General features: G+C 40.0%; 2 protein-coding genes across 2 annotated transcripts in view; one reads left to right on the top strand and one right to left on the bottom strand.

Moving 5' to 3' along the window:
* The first annotated feature begins 2,208 nt into the window (after positions 1-2,208).
* LOC142662695 (phospholipase A2 inhibitor CNF-like) lies at positions 2,209-4,492 on the top strand. The gene is made up of 5 exons (XM_075840907.1): positions 2,209-2,266; positions 2,395-2,508; positions 2,593-2,739; positions 3,667-3,816; positions 4,302-4,492. Exons 1-5 carry the CDS (start codon positions 2,209-2,211, stop codon positions 4,490-4,492), a joined length of 660 nt encoding a protein of 219 aa, XP_075697022.1.
* Positions 4,493-22,849: 18,357 nt separating this feature from the next.
* LOC142661633 (phospholipase A2 inhibitor NAI-like) overlaps positions 22,850-24,101 on the bottom strand; it is a 30,824-nt gene continuing 29,572 nt past the window's right edge. The window contains exon 5 of the mRNA XM_075839054.1: positions 22,850-23,875. Coding sequence (XP_075695169.1) covers positions 23,682-23,875 — 194 coding nt within the window. The 3' untranslated portion in view covers positions 22,850-23,681. The remainder of the gene's footprint in view (positions 23,876-24,101) is intronic.

Raw genomic sequence — 24,101 nt, 5'->3', positions numbered from 1 at the left:
TATTTAATCATCCTATTTCCTCAGTTCCAAATAGGAATGGTATATATTAAGCCAATCTTGATCATGGTAAGACATCATCTCACTTGCACTCTTCGGATTACCTGTCAAGATGAATTCCTTCTCCACTACTGGCCTCCTCATCTTCTGTGCTATGTTGGGCTCGGGTGAGTGTATCGATTACCATATACTATATGCTGCTTCCTTATTACAATCTACAAAGGCCGTACATGTTGATACAAGGATAAGTATACGCTGTATATCAGTATGTATGACCTTTTGTCATCAAGATGTCAGTTATTTTGATCCCGCTTTGACCCACATACAGTAGTTGCATAGGTTAAATATTAATGTGGGGGAGACACTCCAATACATTATTTCTAGTCATGGTTTTATGAGGAACCCCCCCCCTTAAAATGTCCTCTTAAGGTTCTTCCTATGAAGTTCCTAGATCCAGCACCTGGACAGAGTTATTATATAGACCCAACTCTCAAACTTTCATATAACACCTACTCTAGCACTACCAACAGGGGTTTTATATGAACGCCACTCTCCCATGTACAGTTCAGGTTATATATGGATCCACCTTTTCTAGTTCCAGTGGTGGTTTTATATGGACTCACCTCTTATATTTCCAATGGTGTTTTTATATGGACCCACCTCTTCTACATCCAGTGCTGGTTTTATATGGACCCACCTCTTCTACATCCAGTGCTGGTTTTATATGGACCCACCTCTTCTACATCCAGTGCTGGTTTTATATGGACCCACCTCTTCTACATCCAGTGGTGGTTTTATATGGATCTGCCTCTTCCATGTCCAGTCGTCGCTTTATATGGACCTGACACTTCTACTTCCAGTGATGGTTTTTTATGGACCCACCTCTCATACCTTCAGTGATGATTTTGTATGGATCCACCTCTTATACCTTCAGTTGTGGTTTTATATGGACCCATCTCGTCTACATCCAATGCTGGTTTTATATGGAGCCACCTTTTCCATGTCCAGTGGTGGCTTTATATAGACCTGACTCCCACTTCCAGTGATGGTTTTATATGGACCCACCTCTCATACCTTCAGTGATGGTTTTGGATGGACCCACCTCTTATACCTTCAGTGGTGGTTTTATATGGACCCAGCTCTTCTATGTCCACCTCTTCCACTTCCAGTGGTGCCTTGAAATGGACCCACCTCTTCCAGTGGTGGTTTTAGATGGATCCACCTCTTCCACGTCCAGTGGTGATTTTCTATTGACCCTGCTTGTCCACGTCTAGTGGTGGCTTTATATGGACCACCTCTTCCACGTCCAGTGGTAGTTTTTAGTTGACCTTCCACTTCCATATCTAGTGGTGGCTTAATATGGACCCACCTCTTCAACATCTAGTGATGGTTTTATATTGAACCACCACTTTCACATCTAGTGGTGGGTGTCACAGGGCGGGGTGTGGAGCCACTGGGCCGTACCGCGTAGCGGGATGGCAGCTGGCCAAACAGGTATGGTACAAAGTCTATAGTCCAGAAAAGGGTACCTGAGGCAATGTAGACAGCAGCAAGGCAGGATCAGCTGGGACCAGGCGGCAGGTAGACGTCAGGCGTGGAGCAGCAAAACAGACGTGGAGATGAAGCACAACACGACAACAGCTCAGAACGGCAGTAGACCAGGATGGTACAGATAGCACGGGAAACAGGATACAGGTACGGGGAACACTGGGAAGATGGAAGACACTTAGGAGACCTTTCACAAGACAGACAAAGGGAAACAACAACACTCAGTCATAGAAGCAGGGGGCTGGACCCCTCTTATAGTCCAGGGTACTCACGGGTCAAAGTCTGCTGCCCCTCTAAGAGCGGGCACAAGCGTGCGCGCGCAGCCTACGGGATCCGGCTGAGGTGAGTGGACGCGAGCGCTGGCATCTCCTGTGGAGGAGGCTGGGGCCAGCGCTTGCCGACTCATGGCTGCAGCTTTCAGGGGGAGGTTGGAGCTGACGGCCCGCAGCCGCGGACATTGCAGTGGGTTTTATATGGCCCACCTCTTTCACGTCCAGTGGTGGTTCTATGGAGTCAATCCTTACCCTTTAGTAAAGATTCTAAAAAGTTAATTCCCTTAAAATACAAGTGGCGGTTGAAGCTTGTTCCCATATTCATAGTAGTCAAGTGAAAAAGAAACAACAAACAAAAATAAGGCACCTATCTTAACAAAAAGTCTGGTTCATGAGTCAAGAATTCAAGTCACTGAAGAGTCAAGGTGGCAATGTTGGCAATGACCAATGTCTGGGTCTCGTTGGCTATGATTATGATTCTGCTGTCAACCAAGGACCCAAAATAATTCACTTTACCTGCATCCCCCTATCTGACTGTCCCATAACATATCACTGGATTGTCTCCTTTATCTTCCAGTCTTTTCCTATAAATGTATTTCATGCTTGTCTCTGAACTCCACAACTTGTAACGAGACTGAAACTGACTGCATTGGAAACCAATGTATGACCGCCTCCCAATACTACTACAATGGTGAGTGCAACTTAATTCGTCTTTTTAACAAAAATATCACCATCGTAGTTCCGGTTTTGTGATGTCTATTTTCTTCTTTTGTAGGTGGAGATTGGTTTCAGTCAATATTCAAAGGTTGCGCTAATGATTCTATGTGTGAAGAAAAGGGCTTTCTCTCGCAGGAAAATGTCAAAGTCCGAGGTTATATACATTGCTGCACTGGCGATTTATGCAACACTCAAGGATATAAACGTAAGTGTTACAATGGTAGGAACTATAAGGGAATAATTGACACAATCACCAAAACCCACGACCTCTTAGGGGAATACTGATGTAATAAATGGGACCACTTTCTGTTAGACAAAGCGGAAAGCTATTCACAAAGGGCAGCTGTCGTTCGGCCTATCCATATATCAGATTCATTTGAATGGCCGTCATGTAATACTACATTTCCCCTGTAGTGGCCGCTGTATAGAAAATGCATAGCTGGCCTCAGCTACCTCTGGTGATAACCGCTGATCATCAAAGGCTTCTGATGCCAGAACCGCGGCAATTTGCTTATACAAGGTTTTGTCTTCATGAGGTTATCCCTTTAAATATGTGGTTGGATCATTCAGCCTTTAGGATGGTCCCAGTGCATTGTAGATTTTAAGGCTTACTGTATATTTTCTTAAAGGGATTGCTCCGCTCGAAGCGTATGAAAAGTTTTTCAACTTTTTACATTTTGTTTCAATTCCTATACAAAGATACCTGTTAGCTGTCAATGAATGGGACCATTCCTGTTTAAAGGCTTAAATCTGGTACAGACCTAGTTATACAGCTGATGGGCTTGTTACAATGTATTAGTATAGATTAGAGAACTGGAGATCACAAAAGGAGAGATTTGTCCCGCTGCTGTGTTTGGCTCATAGAAGAATTATTACATTGTAACAATGTGCAATTCAAAAAGGTAAACATGTTCCCTTTCATGACAGCAAGCAGAGATTTTGAAAATAATGGGAATTAAAACACAAAGTATATTAGAAAGTTGCAGAACTTTTTCCTTATAAAATGTTTAAGACTTACATAAAACTGGACAATCCCTTTAAGTAATATGATGAATAAATTAGTATTACCTGTGTATTGGAATGACATTTATACATTTTAGATGAAATATTGAACTAAACTTTATTTCTCCAGTTCCTAAAGAAGATAAAAAAACGAATGGTAAAAAATGTCCATCCTGCTACAGTAGGGGCACCCAGAAGGAATGTAAGACTGACGAGGAGGTGGAGTGCACTGGATCCGAGACCCGATGCTTTGACTATAGAGGGGAAATTATGCATCCAGGTGAACAAATCCTTTTTTCTTATAGGATGTGTATACTTTCGCAACCAATTGTTAATAATAATCCACTGCTTGTGAAATAAAAAAGAATAAAGCAACTTTGCAAATGATCAAAAATATCCTCCCGTTTTGTGTATACAGCTCTTGTGCAAACCTATGAGTTTCGATGAATACAAACTCTGTGTAGTCCGATCGTTCGGTCATGTTTTACTCCACTCTCTCAGACCCTTTTCTTGCCAATCTATACACATCTACAGACAAGGGCGTAACTTGTAGACTACAGACAAGGGCGTAACTTGTAGACTACAGACAAGGGCGTAACTTGTAGACTACAGACAAGGGCGTAACTTGTAGACTACAGACAAGGGCGTAACTTGTAGACAACAGACAAGGGCGTAACTTGCGGCTACGTCTGCACCCCCTATAGCTATGCCCCTATACGTTTTTTACTAATATTCTAGAATATTTGATAATCTGATACCTTTCAGGTTGCATTGATGCTGTATTAAAGGAATTCTACTGTATCCAAAATATAATGATGCCCATTGTTTTTGTGTCTACAGATCAGAAAGTGGGGAACTATTCCATTAAAGGCTGTTGTAATTCTTTTACCTGCATATGCAATTTTGACAGCGCCATTGGGATTAAAGAACTACACAGGAAGCACAAGAGCTGTTAGACGTTATTTCATAATCCACGAGCCTCCAATGAATGAATCAATGACTGAATCGGCCACATGAAATTCTGATGATCTTCCTCTGATCACAAATGATTGCCTCCTGCATCGGAATGATTATATAATAAAGAGTATAGAAGGATACAATGTATAACGCTTTCCATTGGGACATCTCAATGTTTTCTTGGCTTTGCCGTTGGGATCTGGGCTCTTTTCTGGGTACATGAATGTATAGAAATGTTGTTGGTCCGCACACTTTGGGGAAGTGCAACACTCAGGTTGTCAGATTATACTGGGAGTTGTAGTAGCTTTTAAACCATAAGGTGCAACATACAAGGTTAGCAGAAACCCTATAATCCAATGGAATACTCAAAATACTAAAAGTAAAGGAGCCATTTCTAATAATTTAAGATTTCAATTAAGATGTGATTTTCTGAACCCTTCAATAAATACCCGCTAAGCAATGTGTTGTTTCTATTTCTTTTGTCTAATGTGGAAAAAAACAAAAACCCATATAGCCATAGTTCCCTTGTATAACACAATGAAAGCTGGAATAGGGATCCATCAGTTAAAATTTTAGTCTCCATCATATTATTTGATTGAAATACAGCCCTGCAAGGGGAAATTACCCCTATTGTGAAATGTCGCAAAGTGAATTTTCACCGATTTGCTCATCAATTATAATAATAATAATAATAATATTAATAATAAACATGATATATAGAATATATTTTCTTCTCAAGCTCCATATATAATAATGTCATGGTAGAAGCAAAATGCATAAAAAAGGTTAAAACAGCAATTTGGGAAAAAATCCTATAGACTTCAGTAATCTAATTGATCTTTAGCACACACATAAATTTATTCCAACCACCCCCCTAACTGGTCCACATTATGACAGTGTTCTTCTATCTCATCCCATGCCACATTTAACTTGCTTTTTAGAAGCAAGATTGCTATATCTTGATTATAGAAATCATTGCCTGCAGTCAGTAGCTCTGGTAACTATGTGTCCCATAATGCCTTGCACAGGGAGGTGTGGCCAGATCACATCTATCAGAAGTTGTAGTTACATAGATCATTCTAAATATTGAGCAGAAAGCTGGAGATTCACATATGCACAGGAGAGGCCGCAGACTGTGAGCTGTGCAGCAGCATGCAGCATGTCACAGGCAGTGAGAAAACTTCAACCGACTGCAGTGAGGGGCAGAGATGATTGGTTGGTAATAGTTTTACATCATTTACAGGAAGCAGGTAGAAGGCTGGAGAAGATTAAGTGACAAAAACAGAAATAGAAGGGCTAACAGGATTTGCAGTTGACACCCAGTGGATTTCTGGATTGTCACTATGTCATTTATACTATGCAATGGTCCAGGCACATTCTGCCTGATATTTTATTACTCAGAGACCTGTAATAGAAGATAACATGATAACAGCTGGCAATTCACATAGGAAATATTATTTTCACCAGAGTTTCCCTTTAATAATAGAATAGTTGAACCTCATGGAAGAAGATGGGGAGTAAAATCTGCAGGATTACTGACAGAAGTGGATTCTGGAAACATGTAAAGGTTTATGCTACCTTCCACTATAATGAATTTTACCGATTTCCATTTTAGCTGAAGGGAAGATGATAAAGGATGACATAGAAAGTAATATATCCATATTCCAGCCCTCATTGTATTATACAAGGGACAAAACCAGAACCCCTATGACTTATCTATATGCCATACGATAAGATCCATCTTTTAACAACATTTCATTTTAGGGCCAACATTTTGTGCCAACATAATACAATTTTTGCTGCAGCGTCTGTGTAACTCCTTTACATAGGTGACTGTGCTGCTGCTTCTGACATAAATCCGACAGCACACTGCTCCTGGCTACTGTTGACTCAGGGCTGATGTCGCCTATCTGCTTCAATGAGAGTATGTTCTCTCTACTTTACCCCTAGAGAGGCAACAGAACACTAAAGGCAGAGTCTACTGGGGGACGGGGATATTGCCCAATCCGTCAGCATCAGTGTCTGCACAAACCACAATGGATCACACAGGGAATATATCAGTGTCTTCAGAAGGTGAAAGCAGTACACGAATGAAGCTGTGTTTGAGGCTAGACCCAAACTGCAAACTGAATATCAAGGGGTCTTAAAACGAATGAATTAATAAAAATATTGCAGCCTGTCCATAGCCTTTAACCCCTTTGGTGCTGCAGCTATTCTTAATTTTTGTTTTTCCCTCTCTGTCTTCCGAAAAGCCATCACTTTTTTATTTTTAAATTGACATAGACATATGACGACTTGTTTTTTGCCAGATGAGTTGTAGTTTTTAATGTGACCATTTAAAGTACCATATCATGTACTGAGAAAGAAAAGAAAAAAACACGGTGCCACATGAAGGTCACCAAAGCTAAATGATGCAGACAGACTAGGTATAGTCTAAGAGAGATGTGCAAATTCAGGCACAACCCTGATGAATGCAAAAGGTAATGGTGAGATGAAGCTGCAGCTTGGTCCGATCCGGTCACAAACACCGTTAACGCAAATAGTACAATAATTGATGAAGGCAAAAATAAACCATAGATAGCGCTGCTATCACCAAACCAGATCCACGATATTGGTAATGTAAATAAGAGCTTTATTAAGACTTGATATGGCTATGCGTTTCAACATTGCACTAGTGTCTTCCTCAGGCCACTGTAGCTAGTGCAGTATCGAAACGCGTAGCCATATCAAGTTTTAATAAAGCTCTTATTTACTTTACCAATATCATGGATCTGGTTAGGTGTTAGCAGCGCTATCTATGGTTTATTTTTGCTTTCATCAATTATTATATCATGTACTGGGAAACTGAAAAAAATATTTGTGGGGTGGAATTGGAAATTTATATAATTTTTTTATGATGTACCTTTTTTCGTAAAGTAGTTGCTAATGAAAAAAATCAGTTTTTACTTTTTTTTTATATTTCCATCGATGGAGCGGAGTGAGGGCTTGTTTTTTTGCGAGGCGAGCTGTCGTTTTTATTGGTACCATTTTGGGGTACATATGACCTTTTGATCATTTTTGATTAATTTTTTTGGGGAAACAAGGTGACCAAATATAACAGCAATTCTGGCATTGTAATTTTTTCCTTATGGCGTTCATCCGGTGGGTTAAATATTGCTTTATTTTATTAGTTCAGACATTTATGGACGCGGCGATACCAATTATGTTTACTTTTTTTATTTTTTACATTACTTCAGGCAAAAATGGGAAAAGGGTGGTTTTATGAACTTTTAATATTTTTTATTTCTTTGTGCATTATTGACAATCTTATTCAACTGTTTTTACTGGGTCCTATTAAAGGGTAACTAAACTTTCAAAAACTTCTGACATGTCGTAGACTTTCTATTGAGCCCGTACGCCAATTATATAATAATATAAAGTATGAGCAAGTGCTTGATCACCAGGTTTCCACAGCGTTTACTCCGTTTTCATCCAAACCACGTTGTCCATTTGAATGGTGCTCGTAGAGACGGGAAAATAAATCATCTGAGTTGGCAGCAGATATGTGAGGCAAAATTCAATGGTAAAGAATGTTGTAACCAGCAATCTTGGTAGTAAAAAAATATATGGATTTATTAGGCCATCTTATATTAGGTCATAGCTATGATTAAGAACCCTAGTGGTTTGAAACGCGTAAGCGCCCTCCCGGGATTTTAATGTATTTGTCCTGTTTTTAAGATGACCTAATAAATCCATATATTTTTACCTACCAAGAGAGTTGAATACAACGTTCTTTACCATTGAATTTTGCCTGTACACCAATTGATCGGCTTTTCGCGGAAAGCACCCGAGCACTTCTGCTGCTCCGTTTTAGCTGTCAGAAGATTTTGAAAGTTTAGTTACCTTTTAAGCCGTGCCCCTGTAAGGGCTTCATAGGAGTAGAAAGATGGCAGACCTGGTGGCCTTAACATCAACCCTGGGCTGCCATGACAAACAGCGGCAAACAGCGATCGTGTCACGGGGGGGGGGGGGTGATTGTGTGAAGAACGGGGCTACCCCCCTCTCTCGCTATGGACTGCAGAATCGAAGTGGTTAAATAGTTTGATCGCAGTTATCTGTTATCCCGGCTGCTGCAGTGTGCCCGCTCCATACTCCACCTTTCTGACTGGGATGTACAGTTACGTCACATGTAGCCGAGGGGTTAAATAATACAATTCTGATTTGCAGCCACCACTAAAGGGAGCTCACTGCATACATATCAATTATTGAGTATAAAGCACCTTGTATAAGTCCGTATACGGAAAACTCCCCCTAGTGGTGGCAAGAGTCAGCCTATGCTTACATAAAGGGGATTTTGAGCTCTACAACAGAAAAAGGGCTCATCGTACCCTACAATGATGTATTTGGACATTAATCAGCAACTAATTTTGGACCTATTTAGATTAAGAAAAATAATAATGATATTTAATGTTAAACATTTACCTTAAACTAAATGCTATATTGAAAAATGTCCATTGATTTGTAGAAAAAAATTGCAAAATCTTTATTAAGACACAAAAACAGTCGTACATACCATTAAAAAAAAAACACCCATAAAAACACATGTACACAAAGTAAAAAAAGAGGACTGATGAAGCCAGGTGCGAAACGCGCGTTGGGTGCTGGACATATACAAGGATTGCTTTGATATTTGGAAATATTGACCTGTGTTACCACCATATATGCCCTGCCTTATGATATACACTGTCCTCTTTTTGTACTTTGTGTACATGTGTTTTTATCTGTGTTTTTTTTTTCTTTTAAAACGGTATGTACAACTGTTTTTGTGTCTTAATAAAGATTTAGTATTTTTCTTTACAAATCGATGGACATTTTTCATTATAGCATTTAGAGTAGTCTTTGTCGGTTTACATATCTCATATGGGTTCCCATGTGTAGCGATCATGTCCTAATTGTATGACTTTACATATAGTGGGTATTCTTTCTCGGTTTGATTATTTACCTTAAGCTACCTGATATAGAAACAGAATAAAAGGAAGCAAATTTTCTTGAGCTATATAGTAAATATTGCACAAAAGCAAACACGACAAATCTATTCTTCTATTTTTGGCGAGATCGAATAGACAGATATTCTTAAGATACCTTGTACTATAGGCCATCACATCATTGTCTTATTATGGTCAAACCTTTTCTGAAGGCCATTCTTGTACCTTTGTCTAGAGGAGAAGAATGTCCTGCCAGGAAAACTTGGAATCTTGGTGTGCCAAGTCAAGTGTTATGGAAAAGATGTGACCCATCCCATGATACAATAGTCTCTTTGCCTTTCCAAACAGTATTTATATGAGCCCTGTGTACAGACGACAAGACAACCAGAAGAGAAACCGAGAAGCCACCCATTCATTCACAATGGAGAACCTGGTAGCTCTGCTTTGCATGGTCTATGCTCTTGTTCTCCCAGGTAAGTCTAGCGTAGTCACTTGACAACATATACACATAGTACAGTGAGGAGTCATCAAACTTTATTGCAAAGTTCCTTCATAATTTTTGGCAGGCAAACTAATATGGAATGCAAATTCTTGCTCTGGTGAATGTGATACACATTAAGCCATTTTCACAGACGGAAATATAATTGTTAGACCCTATATAAATGTATCCCAAAATCTAAAATGTTATGATCTTCTCTTTCTTTCTTTCTTTCTTTCTTTCTTTCTTTCTTTCTTTCTTTCTTTCTTTCTTTCTTTCTTTCTTTCTTTCTTTCTTTCTTTCCTTCCTTCCTTCTTTCTTTCTTTCTTTCTTTCTTTCCTTCCTTCTTTCTTTCTTTCTTTCTTTCTTTCTTTCTTTCTTTCTTTCTTTCTTTCTTTCTTTCTTTCTTTCTTTCTTTCTTTCCTTCCTTCCTTCTTTCTTTCTTTCTTTCTTTCTTTCCTTCCTTCTTTCTTTCTTTCTTTCTTTCTTTCTTTCTTTCTTTCTTTCTTTCTTTCTTTCTTTCTTTCTTTCTTCTTCTTCTTCTTCTTCTTCTCCTCCTCCTCCTCCTCCTCATCGTCATCATCATCGCCTTCCTCTCCTCCACCTTCTTCTTCTTTTCTTTTTGTTTCTCTTCCTCCTATTTCTTCTTTTTCCTTTTCTTTTCCTCCTCCTTGTCCTCATCTTCTCCTGTCTCTTCTCTTTATTTTTCTCTTCTCCCTCCTTTTTTTTTCTTGTCGTCTTCTCCTTCTTGACCTTCTTCTCTGCTCTCTCATCTCCTTCACCTTCTTGATATACTCTTCCTTGTCTTTAGTTTTCTCTTTCTTCTTTTTTTCTTGTCTTCTATTTCTTTTTCTTCTTCTTCATCATCATCATTATCATCTCTTCTTCTACTTCTCTTACTTCTTCTTTCTCTTCTCCTTTTCCTCTTTTCTCACTCTCCTCCACCTTCTTCTTCTTCATATTCTCTACCTCCTCTTTAGTTTTCTATTTCTACTTTTGCCTTGTCTTCTCCTTCTTCTTCTTCTTCATCATCATCATCATCATCTTCTTCTTCATCATATACTTCTCTTTATTCTTCTTCCTCTTCTCCTTTTCCTCTTCTCTCCCTCTCCTCTACCTTATTTATTTTCTCCCCACCTTCCTCTTATCCTCTTCATTTTCTTTAGTTTTCTCTTTCTTCTTTTTCCTTGTCTTCTTCTTCTTCTTCTTCTCCTTCTTCTTAATCTTCTCCTTATCCTTTCTCCTCCTCTCTCTCCTCCACCTTCTTAATCTTCTCCTCTTTCTTTTTCTTCTCCACTTCTCTTTCTTCTTCTCCACCTTCCCTCCCCCCTTTTTTTTTTCCTTTTTGTTCTCTTCCTCCTTTTTCTTATTCTTCCTTCTCCTTCATCTTCTTTTTCCTTTTCTCCTTCTTCCTTACTTTTCCGTCATCTTCTCTCACCCTTTTCATCCACCTCCTTACTTTCCTCTTCCTTCTCCCGCCACTCTTTCTGCTGTTTCTTTCACCTTAATCTTCTCATTTTCCTTGTTTTATGTAATTAGAAATTTGTCATAAGAAAACTATGGGTTCAAATGCTGTAATTGCACCAATAGGGACCATCTTGAACATAATATGACGTTATTTTTTAGGGGAATGCCTGATGTGTAAGTCCTGCTTGAACCGAAGTGGAGACACTTGCATCAAAGAGAAGTCAGTGAAATGTAAAAATGCCTCTGGCTGTGTCACAATTGCCGGATTTACAAGGTTCGGTAAGTATCTTCTCAATGTCAAAGATCAAAAAAGTCTAAACACCTAATTTGCTTTGAGTGTTAACCTTGTCCTGAAGGATCATTGTTGGGAAACTCACTACTGAATCTATATCAGCCAACCTTTCCTTTAACGTACATTGTCATTAGGCTACTTTATGTGTAGAATTCTCTGAACTCCCTGAGGTACAACCCAATTCCAATTCTTATTACTCAACATATTTCAAGCAGATCAGTCAATTTCTATCATTATTCTTCTCCGATAACCTTTCCATGATCAAGTACTCGGGATTTGGTGCACTATGTCCAATGAGTAACATACAACATAAGTCTGTTATGGGTAGTTGTCTAGTTGTCTCACCATGTCTTGTCTACCTTCACACTCAAAAATTTATTATATTTATTCCAGATTCCAACAAAATCCCGTTCATTTACAAAGGCTGTCCATATGATATAAAATGTGGAGAATGGCTCTGCGTTACAAGTGATGAGTTTGACTTTCAGTCCTATGTAAGCTGCTGTGAAGGAGAAAATTGCAACCCGGATTATTACAGTAAGTAAGGAGGACATATAAGTAATAGAAGAGGGTTATTACTAAAGAGTATAATAAAAGGAAACAGGAGAGTGGAGCAAATTACGAGTACCCCCCATGGGTGACTCCCATCATGCTATTGGTAGACACCAGCTATTTTTACAAAAGCCTCTAATCTTTAGATGAAAGTAAGATAGCCCTTGGGAATTTGGATAAAAAGACATTGATGATCCTGATATTGTCCTGATTTTATTTTGCAGTACCCGTTGACAACGAGCCGGTAAATAATATGACCTGTCCATATTGCTATGAAGACAACAATACTGAAGGGTGCAAATTTGAGACGACAGTGAAATGTAGAGGAACTGACAACTTGTGTGTAGAGTACCAAGGGACGTTCAGGAAACCAGGTAATGGATGAAGGTCGCCTCTTCAACATTTCAAAAACATTTCTAAACCTTTTTGTGACTAAGTAAAATGACATATAATAAACTGGTTATTACTTTCCTTCCACAGATGGATCTCAACCAGGAACATCTTTCAAGTCCTGTGCCAATGATATTGGATTCAGCAAGTTTTCTGCATTTTTTGGCATAACTGAAATTAAGAGAAAAGTATTTAAAATAATACCAGCAATTGAATAGGAATAAATATATAATCTATTATCCTGTTTTCATTGACTCGACTGTGCCACTGAAAGCAAATAATAAAATGTCTATTTGCTCATGAATATTTCTGTCCTGTTGTTTGTTTAGTATTTCATTTGTTTGAGCAGTAGTTTGGGCTTCAGATCTTTTCTTCCATTTGGAACAACTGTAAATAGCATTTTGGAGTTAATGTCCCTTTAGTCACCTAGTCACCCGTCTGCAAGTAAGTATACAGAGACTCTTCTCTGCTTTCTATAGCACTGATTCTAGCTGTGATATTCACTCCCCTGTGTAGGATTGCTCATCTCACAGCCTATACAGTATGTCCTCTTGGAGCTTGAACCAGTCATGTGATCCATCTGGACCAATCAGCTGAGAGGGACACTCTGTTTTACATACAAAACACACCTCTGCCCACTGATTGGTGCTATTACACCAATTAGTTTCATCAGATTAAATCATGTGGTTGATGTCCTAATTTAAACAATAAAAAGAGAAAAATTCTGTTACTTTTCAATCTGTGTACTGTATTATTGTCAGGATCTACAGGGACTAGAACTACTCCCCTCCCCCCTTTTCCTATTTCGTCATTGCTATAGAGGCCAGTCCAGGATGCAGAGAGGTTGGGACCTGATGCGTAGGAGGTGGTCATGCAATCTGTTACAGGTAAAGACAGATACATCAGGGGTGAGGTAAACATGTAACAGCCAAGCCAAGGTCGGTAGAGGAACGACCTGGTATACCGGCATCAAGATAACTAGAGGACAAGGAAAGTACCTGCACTATTGTAGTACGATAGGCAGCAGGTGTATTGGTACAGTGGACTGACTGGACAAAAGCTGGACATTATAGTGCAATAACCAGTAGGTGAGCTGGTAGAACGCCTCTATTTGGTTGGCAAAGCCAGGAGCGGACACAGACTGCAGAGGGCCCCGGTGCAAGAACAGTATATGGGCCTATTTCTCTTTATCACAGGGATCCCCCTGTACCTCTTTCTAAAAATCCACCAGTAATTGTGAGCCATGAAACTCATTAGGTCAGTCCCTTACATGCAACTAATAGATGGTAGGAAGCTGATTTAAGATGGCAGTAGTCCCCCTAACCTACTGGGCCCCTACTGTACAGGTTGCACATATTGTATGTCTGCCCCGGGGCACAGCCTAACCTGGGAGTAACTTTTACCCTGGCGATGAGGTCTGGACTTTGCTTCAGGGAATCCCTAGGTCGAGGTCCTCAAGACAGTCCCCAATAGATGTCCAGGAGTGATAGAAAACCGAACTCTATAATATAAGCCGGTAGATTATATCATTATATTATATCATAGAAGAACCTAATTACATTGTCAATAGTTCTAACATAATAAGATAATTAATTCAATTGTAATCCCAGAAATTTAGGTGACAACACTCAACTGTCGTTTTAGATTTTGGCAAGAAGAAATGGTCATAGAGACTCGTGGTCGGAGGTGACATGAGATCAACTCATTTCGACATCACCCAATTTTGTTGACAGAGAGCACAGAATTCCTCTGAAACCCCTGCCCCTGTATTCAGTGCCAGAACCCTTCTAGATAAAATGATGAATTTGAATAGATCGTAATAAAGTTTTGAAAGAGAATTTTAATGACCGGGACACAAAAGGAAAGAAACATGTTTAGGGTCATAATAAGTTGATCGCCACTCTTTTAAAGACCATTTTACAGCCCCGTGTAAATGAGCCTCAATAGTGGTGTTCAAGGAAAAACAATTTTTCACAGGCAAATGCTGCTTCCAACTGAATTTACAGAATTTGACCAATTGATTTTCATTAATGGCGTGAGATTTTATTCTAAATCTATGAATATGTAATTATGCTTAAATCAGGTTGTGGGGATGAAATGGAGATTTAATGCAGTTTTCGGTGGCACCGGATGACCATCTAACGTGTATGGTGGCGTCTTGACTCTCCCCGACGGCAGCTGAATTATAACATGCTGCATCCTTTTGTTTGCACATAGATAAGTCTCTGCTAGAGGAGTCAAGCTTGGCCAAGCCGTTCATGCATTTGTCTGGGGTTGTTGGGAGGAATAGCTGTTGGCCGAATGAGCATTCGCCTGACAGCTATCACAAGTGTATGGCCAGCTTAAACTTGATGGACGGATGGATTCCCAAAAGGCCTTAGAACGACATCTATGAACTGAGCAGATGTTAATAGTTTAGGGAGGGGGAAAAACACAAGAAAATTGTTGGCCCAGTTTGCTAAAAATTTAAAATATGAGCTCTGGAAGTGGCTATATTGGATTGTTTTAGACATTTTTTTTTTTTTTTGCAATGTACACAGCTCAGATGGTGATGAAAGTAGAATCAAAGTTAGTAGATATTTTTAATCTGTTGATCTGAAACATCTTAAGGTTGCCATGCGTTTTAGATGAGCATTGGCCGAGCCTGCCAATTTCTTTGGAACCAGCTGACTATCTAATAGGTATGTCCCCACTCTCCCCCGATGTTGGCTTTTAACAGGCCCACTTTTTTAGTTTGCAAGAAGATACGCTGCTGCCAGAGGAGTCATGCAGTGGTGGGATCGTATAAGTTAGGAACACTTCCTAAATCAATCGGCGAAAAGACGATCAGAAACAAAATAGCTCACCCGAGCACTTCTGCTGCTCCGTTTTAGCTGTCAGAAGATTTTGAAAGTTTAGTTACCTTTTAAGCCCTGCCCCTGTAAGGGCTTGATAGGAGCAGAAAGATGGCAGACCTGGTGGCCTTCATCACAACCCTAGGCTGCCATGACAAACAGCGGCAACCAGCGATCGTGTCACAGGGGGGGGGGGCGATTGTGTGAAGAACGGGGCTGCCCTCTCTCTCGCTATGAACTGCAGCATCTAAGTGGTCAAATTTGCATGTGTAAGAAGGATGAGGAGGAACAACTGTTGGCCGAACGATTGTTCGTCCGACAGTTTTCTAAAAGGTATGTTCGGCATTGGTGTAGAGCAGAGGGGTATATTGGACGCATCACTTACAGTGGAAAAGATAAGTCAAGCTATGAAAGAATCTAAAAGGAATAAGGCTTCTGGACCTGACGGCCTCAAAAAATATCAGAGCATTGGTAAGAGAACTGTTAGAGACATTGGTGGAATCGTATAAGTTATAAACACTTCCTAAATCAATGTGGAGATATATAGCAAAACAGGTCAAGGATGAGATGGATCCGGACTGCTATAGACCAATCTCTCTGCTAAACACTGATGTTAAAGGGATTGTCCAGGCATAGGACAACTGATGACCTATCCACTAGGTCAGATAGGTCATCAGTATATGATTGGTGGGTTTCCGACACCCGGACCCCGCGCCGATCAGCTGCTGCCTCCGGGCACGATTCTGCTCCTATTCACTATAAGTGAATAGAAGCAGAGTTGCTGTTCTGCAGCACGGCCGCCATGTAGTGGTCGGAGCCATCTGCCTCCGGCTCCAAATACTGCATACCCTACATAACATCCGGAGCCCGGGGGCAGCCGGAACAGCTGATCGGTGCAGGTCATCAGTTGTCCGTGCCTAGACAATCCCTTTAAGATTTTGGTAAATGTGTGGGCAGGGAGATTAAAAATGGTTATCAAAGCTTTGGTGGAACACGATAAATGCTCATTTATGTCAGGAAAACAGCAACAGATAATATATGTAGACTTTTTGTGAATATGTGTGTGAAGCTGACAATGTAAATGGGAGAGCAATCCTACATCTTGATGCAACTAAAGAACTTGATAGGGTAGAATGAACATTTTTACGAGTAGGATGTGGTTTGGCCCAAGTTTATTAGGCGGTTAAAACTGATTTATAAAGAACCCCAAGGATGGATTTGTTTGAATGGGGAAGCTTTGGTACAGTAGAGGAGAAAGTGTCTGTATAAGCGAACGATCTTGATCTTTTTGAGTAATACAGGTTTCTTTTATGGGAGGCTGTTGACATAGTTAAGATATGTGGGAAATTTTTTACTGGTTTGGGGATAAATCGGAAAACAATCAATATTGTTACCTTTAGATAAATTGGGCAAAAACATGTGAAGAAGACAGTACCCACATTAAAGGTGGTGAAAGCTACCGAATCCTTTAAGTATTTGATGATCAATATTTCAGGTCATGTTGACGATTACATGGGTCTAAATAGAGTCCCCTTGATCCATAGCTGGCGGACTAAGATAAGGGGTTGGTCGAAAATGGGGCTATCAATAGCTGCAAAGGATAGCCCTGTAGTAATAAGTGATCTTTGTAGTCATTGATACCAAATTGGAATTTTGTATTTTGTTGCGGCTCAGACATCTGCAGTATTAAGTGTCAATACTAGGAGTATTAGTAATATTATCTTGCACCTAGGTCAACATCAGGATAGAGGTCTTGACTTACTGGAAATGATAGAATCTGGGATTCCACATAGTTTGAGCACCTCTCCGGTATTGTATAGCTCTTATAAAATGTTGTGGGAAACTAAAAGTATATTGGGAATACAATATTGGTTAAAAAAATCATTGATACGGGATAATATTCACGTCAATAGAACTAAATTGAACGGGCTTCAATAATGGATTAGTAAAGGTATACAATTTATTTGTCAATTGTATGAAGGAGGCATTTTTAACGCGTACATCCAATTACAAAACAACTTAGTACAAGCGAAGATAAGAAACTCTGTAATCTATCTTATTGCAGAAAAATGCCTCTTTCTGTAAAACTGCTGAGAGGAAGCTGTGCAGAGCTGCTGAGAGGAAGCTGTGTAGAGCTGCTGAGAGGAAGCTGTGTAGAGTTGCTGAGAGGAAGCTGCGTGGAGCTGCTGAGGGGAAGCAGTGTAGAGCTGCTAAGAGGAAGCTGTGTAGAGCTGCTGAGAGGAAGCTGTGTAGAGCTGCTGAGAGGAAGCTGTGTAGAGCTGCTGAGAGGAAGCTGTGTAGAGCTGCTGAAAGGAAGCTGTGTAGAGCTACTGAGAGGAAGTTGTGTAGAGCTACTGAGAGGAAGCTGTGTAGAGCTGCTGAGAGGAAGCTGCGTGGAGCTGCTGAGGGGAAGCAGTGTAGAGCTGCTAAGAGGAAGCTGTGTATAGCTACTGAGAGGAAGCTGTGTAGAGCTGCTAGTAGGAAGCTGCGTAGAGCTGCTGAAAGGAAGCTGCGTAGAGCTGCTGAAAGGAAGCTGTGTAGAGCTGCTAAGAGCAAGCAGTGTAGAGCTGCTAAGAGGAAGCTGTGTAGAGCTGCTGAAAGGAAGCTGTGTAGAGCTACTGAGAGGAAGTTGTGTAGAGCTACTGAGAGGAAGCTGTGTAGAGCTGCTAAGAGGAAGCAGTGTAGAGCTGCTGAGATGAAGCTGTGCACAGCTGCTGACAAGAAACATTTTAGAGCTACTGAGAGGAAGCCATGTAGAACTGCTTAGAGGAAACTGTGTAGGGCTGCTGAGAGGAAGATGTGCAGAGCTGCTAGTAGTAAGCTGTGCAGAGCTGCTGAGAGGAAGCAGTGTAGGACAGCTGATAGGAAGCTGTTGTTTGACTTGAGTCTGTGGGATCTGAAGAGTTTGCTGGTGACAGGCAGGAGCCTCTCGTGGTGTGCAAGAGTCATGTGAGAAGTGGTGGCAATGGGCAGGAGCCTCCCCATGGGTGACAGCAAGCAATTAAGCAAGCAAACAAGCAGACAACCAGTTTGGCCTAATATTGCGGGACCAACCCCAGTATCAGGGAGCAGAGCCCTTGGCTCTGTCCAAGTCAAAAAGAGAAAAGCCAGCCATCCTCCGCCTGCCTGAGTAGTGTCTAAAGACTGTGCCTCTCATATTGATAAGTGTTGTTACTGTTATGGCCGAGTGTGCAGAGAACACCGCCATAGTAAAGCTGAGTTACCACAAATCTTCTGTCTCCATTCTATCTTTGCCGTGATAAACCTGCACCGGACCCATGAACCACTACCGGCAAGGGCGCTCCAAACTTACTGTTGAATACATGCAAAGAGTTGAAAAATACTAATATATTAATGGAAGAAACATGAAGCAAATGTGCAGAACAGAAGACGAAGCAGGTGTTATATACGAGGATGGAAAGACAAACAATGTAAACGCTCAGAAGCCTCAAATACATTGTCTACGGTTTTAAGATAATAAGATAATAATTAATTAAATTCTAATCCCATAACAGCTGTTTCAGTTTTTTGGCAATAAGAAATGGTCATAGAGTCTCCGTGGCATCATTTCAACTCATTTGGCATCACCCATACCTCACTCTCTCTTTACATAGGGCGGGATGGAATTGTGCTGCCAATGAAGCTTGTTATAATTAATAAAGCACTTCCAAGACTATCTCATAATTAGTTACACTTATTTACATAAACCCTGTGCCAAAATTCCTGGAAACCCAAAGACAAAAAAAATCAGTAGAGAACTTTTCCATTAGACATCCACAATGAAGGACCTGACCCTTTATTTATTCCTGTCTCTTCTGTGGCCTCTTAGGGCCTTTTTACACTGGGCAATTATCGGGCAAATGCTCGTCCATCGGCTGATTGTATCGTTTTTAAATGGCCAAGATATTATCGTGCCGGCGGCACATCTCCCTGACGTGCTGCCATCATGATAGAAATGTATGGGGACGAGCGATCGAAGTAACTTCATTTTTAATTTTAGATGCAGTTAGACAATAAAAAAGAGTTGGTCGCAAAACTGAACCTTAACTTTAAAGTTAATTTTTTTTTTTTTTCTTTCCCAGTATCTGAAGATGATGCAAAACATAATGGAAAATATATCTAAAATGCAACAAAACGCTGTGTGTGAATTCATCCTTAAAGGGCTTATTGACGTTAAAAAAATAACATTTTGTCAGAAGAGTCACCTGATCATAATCACAAGGTGCCCCGTTGCCGAATCAGCTATAATCTCAAGGCGGGAAATGTTAGTCAACTGATAAAATGTGGAATTTTGGACCTGACGGAATAGAGTGGGGATTATTCTGTCTTTTAACAGGAAATAATAAAAAGAACTTTAGTAAAATATAAAAAAACAAAATTGATATTTTTATACTAAGACCTGAAACAAGAACACCACGGTTTCCAAGTAAAAAAATATATATATCTAGGCTCCTAAGCAATGTCCTTGTGGAGGGTGTCAATGATGGTCTTCTGGAAAACTGTCAAGTCAGCATTCTTCTCTATGATTGAGTAGCCTACGGAACCAGAATGATGGACCATTTAAAGGCTTAGGAAACCTTTGCAGGTGTTTTGTGTCGATGAGCTGATTAGAGTGTCACAGCACGAGTCTATAACCTTGAACTTTTTCCCAATATTCAAATTTTCTGAGAGACTAAATTTTGGGTTTTCATTAACTAGGGTATGTGCACACGACCTATTTTCAGACGTAATGGAGGCGTTTTACGCCTCGAATTACGCCTGAAAAGACGGCTCCATTACGTCTGCAAACATCTGCCCATTGATTTCAATGGGTTTTACGATGTTCTGTGCAGACGAGGTGTCGTTTTACGCGTCACTGTCAAAAGACATCGCGTAAAATTACGCCCACTGCAAATGTCACTTCTTGGGACGTAATTGGAGCCGTTTTTCATTGACTCCATTGAAAAACAGCTCCAATTACGTACGTAAAAGTCGCCGCGAAAAACGCGAGTACTTGCAAAAACGTCTGATATTCGGGAGCTGTTTTCTCCTGAAAACAGCTTCGTAATTTCAGACGTATTTTGCGTTGTCGTGTGAACATGCCCTTAGCATAATCATCAACATTAAAAGAAAAAAATGCTGGAAATAGATCCCTCTATAGAATATATGAGAGACATTTTTGATGGTATTCTAATTCATTGAGAATGACTAGTATAAATATATATAACAGTTTTAACGCGTCTTTTAGAGCTCCACGTTATGAGACCGTAACGATCTCTTCCTCAGGACAATGCACTATTGTTAATATAATAATGTATTGTCTTGAGGAAAAGACCAATACGGTCTCTTAATGCGTAGACCTAAAACACACCAAATAAAACTGTTAAACCAACAACACATATACTTTGGATTTCTCCAACCAGCGCAGACAAAATTGACTATTTAAATTTCTTGAATTCAGTAACATTCACTGTCAGCAAGCAGAGATCTTGAAAAGTATTAACAGTGCTACGAAGCTGCATGTATTAACATGTGATTTTTTTATGCAACTTTTTAGCCTGCTAGACATTGCTGGGAGTTGTAGTTTTTTCATAGCTCTGGGGAGCCTGTTGTTGTTATGTAGCATTTTTTTTTACTACGGTTATAATGAGGAATGTTCCTACGGATACAGCAGAGCGGAGTTTGTCATTATCTTTGGTTTACATTATACTTGCCATTCAGGGGTTTGGAAGAGCTGGATTATAAACTTTTGCGGATATTAAAGGGCGACTATCTTTATTATCACACAGCTTTCCCGGAAAAGGGAATAACTAAAAAATGACTGAATAGATTTATCCATCAGGTACAGATTTCAAAGGGATTTTAATAAACAAGCTCCCCCAGGATCCCGAATGGCAGGTTTGCCTAGTTATGCTACATAATGAAGCATGACACATACCCCTATATAACTATATTTCCCATTCTTGGAAAGTTGCATGAAAACCTCTGTGAGTGCCAGGATGATATCTATATAGTTTCCCCAGAAAGATATAAGGAATTAATAGAATCATTGAAGACGATTCAAGGACTTAGAAAGTTGATATAATTTTATTACCCTAATATTCTACCCAACATGGGGCTTTGGGGCAGATGTGGTGATGGGGCAGCCAAGCACGAACACTTTCTGGACCCATTCTATTACATAGGTGATTCTTGAAGATATTCGAAAATATCTAGGTAGAGCCCTGCCAGGACCTTCCCCCTCATTGATGTCACCATAGAAATAATTTTCTCTGCAGTACGTAGTGTGGCTATTTTTGGAAAGCGTAGGCTTCGCTTCTCTTTAGTTTTCTTGACAAACCCAATAGGAAGTAGAAGGGTCATGACAAGGGACAGGGACATAAAAGAAGATGGGAGGAGGGTGAGGAACCCAGAGGAGAGAATGATATAATCCTAAAGACTTGTAGGCTAAGTAAGGAGATAGGAAGACCCGACATCAGTCTCATGAGTTATCAAGTTTGGGCTTTAGATAGTTACCTAAGGTTTATGTCACCTGAGATATGCACTTATCGCGTTTCTGATGCAGTACATGTAGGTGTTAGACTCACAGGGAAAGGCTTCCATGCCGTGGCAGCTCTTGCAGACAATGCCGTTCTTATTGGAGGTTATAAGAGGCACTGACATTGAAAAAGCAAAAAGAACAATTTATAAAAACCCTCAATGTCCAGCTGTCAGGGGGCGGTCCAGACTAAGCAACCAGACTGCTGTGCAGTAACCATCTGCTGCTGGATCTTTTCCTGGTCAAAATTCATTTTAAAAGTGAACTTACACATAAAGACGGGACTACGCCTTTAAGTAATGCCCTTTAACTTCTTAAAAGTGAGTTCCAAACTTCAAACTCAATTTTAATATCACTCAATGCGCCATAACATCTGTACTGCTGACTACTGCACAATCTAGAGGACCCAGACCTCCCTATAAAACAGCCCTCAAATGGGTTGTGCTTATGCAAATGTGGGTGAAATTTCAATTTCTGGGCTATTTTGGGGGCATTCCTGGGCTGATCATGGGTAGGGCTTAAAATGTTCCACAGATAGGAATTTAAGTGCTGGGAGGTATGGAAGATGGCTTCGCATGACATGGGCGATGCAGATATCTCTGCTATTTACGGGGCACACCTGCTCTAATGGGACAAGAACCCCACACCATGTATGATGTTGTGTATGTATTTTAGTACTATTTGTGTCTGGCGCTAGGATATGCCAGATCTTGTTTCCCGTGTTCTCTAAGATCACTAACAATAATATCACGTTAACCATTCTTCCTAAATAAAGGGTAACAATAAATAAAAACTGAATAAACACCCAGAAAAATGATTCATTTGGATAAAAAAAATAAATATATTTTTTTAAAAACTGGACTTTAATCTATTTTAGTGGTACAGCGATGGGATCAAATTTAACCCCATTCAACGTTTAGTTCTCAAATGCAATATCTTGCTCACCTGCCAAAGCAAAGCAGGGTCATAGCTGGAAAATTATTCTTAATTGCTGTTATAAACACTATAATGTTCTACCATACTATATGTGATAAAATTATCCATATAAGGTGTAAGAAGAATGCCTAAGAATTAAAGGGATTTTCCCATTCAGGTGACAGTATCAGTATATGGCTAACATGCCATCACTTGCTAATCAGTGGTGGTACGACCCCCATCAGTTGCCTATGGTTCAAAAAGTCTTCTCATGAATTTTTTTCTGTTCAGCTCCAGTCTCGTCCAGTAAATGTCCCAGTACTGCAACTTGAATAAGACTGTGTTACAGCTGTCTGCACAGCTCTTAGATTGGACAATGGCTCCTTCTTGCTTGTCATTGGTAGAAGTCCCAAGGATCATACCCTCACTGACGAGCAAGTGATGACAGGTCTTAGAAATGGGCCATAAATTGCTAAGATGGGAAAATCCTTTAATTTACCTATAATCAGTAGTTAGTTTGCTTATTCTATAGAGACCAAAGCATCTTCATTTACATCATTTGTACCAATTTGTAAGATCCAAATCTATTGGAATTTTTTTTTACAATATATATTGTGCAAATGTCTTCACAATATCTAGCTCAATGCTCAACGCTAAATTGAAGTTTTGTGATTAAAGTGGAACCTACACATACATACGTGCCACATACATACAAAGAAAGCAATAGTCAAATTGTGTCATTGCGGATACATTTCAGCAACCACTATAAATTTCCGGGGTTAACATGAGAATTTCCAAAAGAGCCCGAGAGAGATGATCGCCAGGAGCAGACTGGATTGTACATCGATGCCACTGTTTGTACAAGTGTTTTCTAAGTAAACGGTCATCTTGCCCAAATTCCACACTTGTCGAGCGGGTTCACACATGTCTTTGGTGGAACAACCTCGTACAACTGTTGTGGTGGGAACGTCTCCTATGAATAAAAGTAATAAGAATAATAAATTAAGTAATAATAACAACCAAGACAGAAAAAAGTACAAAATGTAACAAACAGGACTATATAGGAAAAATGGCTAAGGTCTTTTTTTGTATAACATCACTATGGGTACAATGGGCATGGTATAAATATCCAGTGGCAAGACAAAAGACGGAGGTGTTGATACTTCTTATCATGATCAAAACATGGTCTAAATGGGAAT

Source organism: Rhinoderma darwinii, chromosome 10 (assembly GCF_050947455.1).
Source record: "Rhinoderma darwinii isolate aRhiDar2 chromosome 10, aRhiDar2.hap1, whole genome shotgun sequence".
In the NCBI taxonomy this organism is placed as follows: Eukaryota; Metazoa; Chordata; class Amphibia; order Anura; family Rhinodermatidae; genus Rhinoderma; species Rhinoderma darwinii.
The sequence above is the reverse complement of the archived record's forward strand: the minus strand, read 5'-3'. Positions and strand labels throughout refer to the sequence as shown.

Coding starts and splice junctions, on each gene's coding strand:
- LOC142662695 (XM_075840907.1), top strand. CDS start 2,209: ATGAGTCAAGAATTCAAGTCACTGAAGAGTCAAGGTGGCAATGTTGGC. Junction 2,267..2,394: donor CAATGTTGGCAATGACCAAT/GTCTGGGTCTCG, acceptor TTTATCTTCCAG/TCTTTTCCTATAAATGTATT. Junction 2,509..2,592: donor CTCCCAATACTACTACAATG/GTGAGTGCAACT, acceptor CTTCTTTTGTAG/GTGGAGATTGGTTTCAGTCA.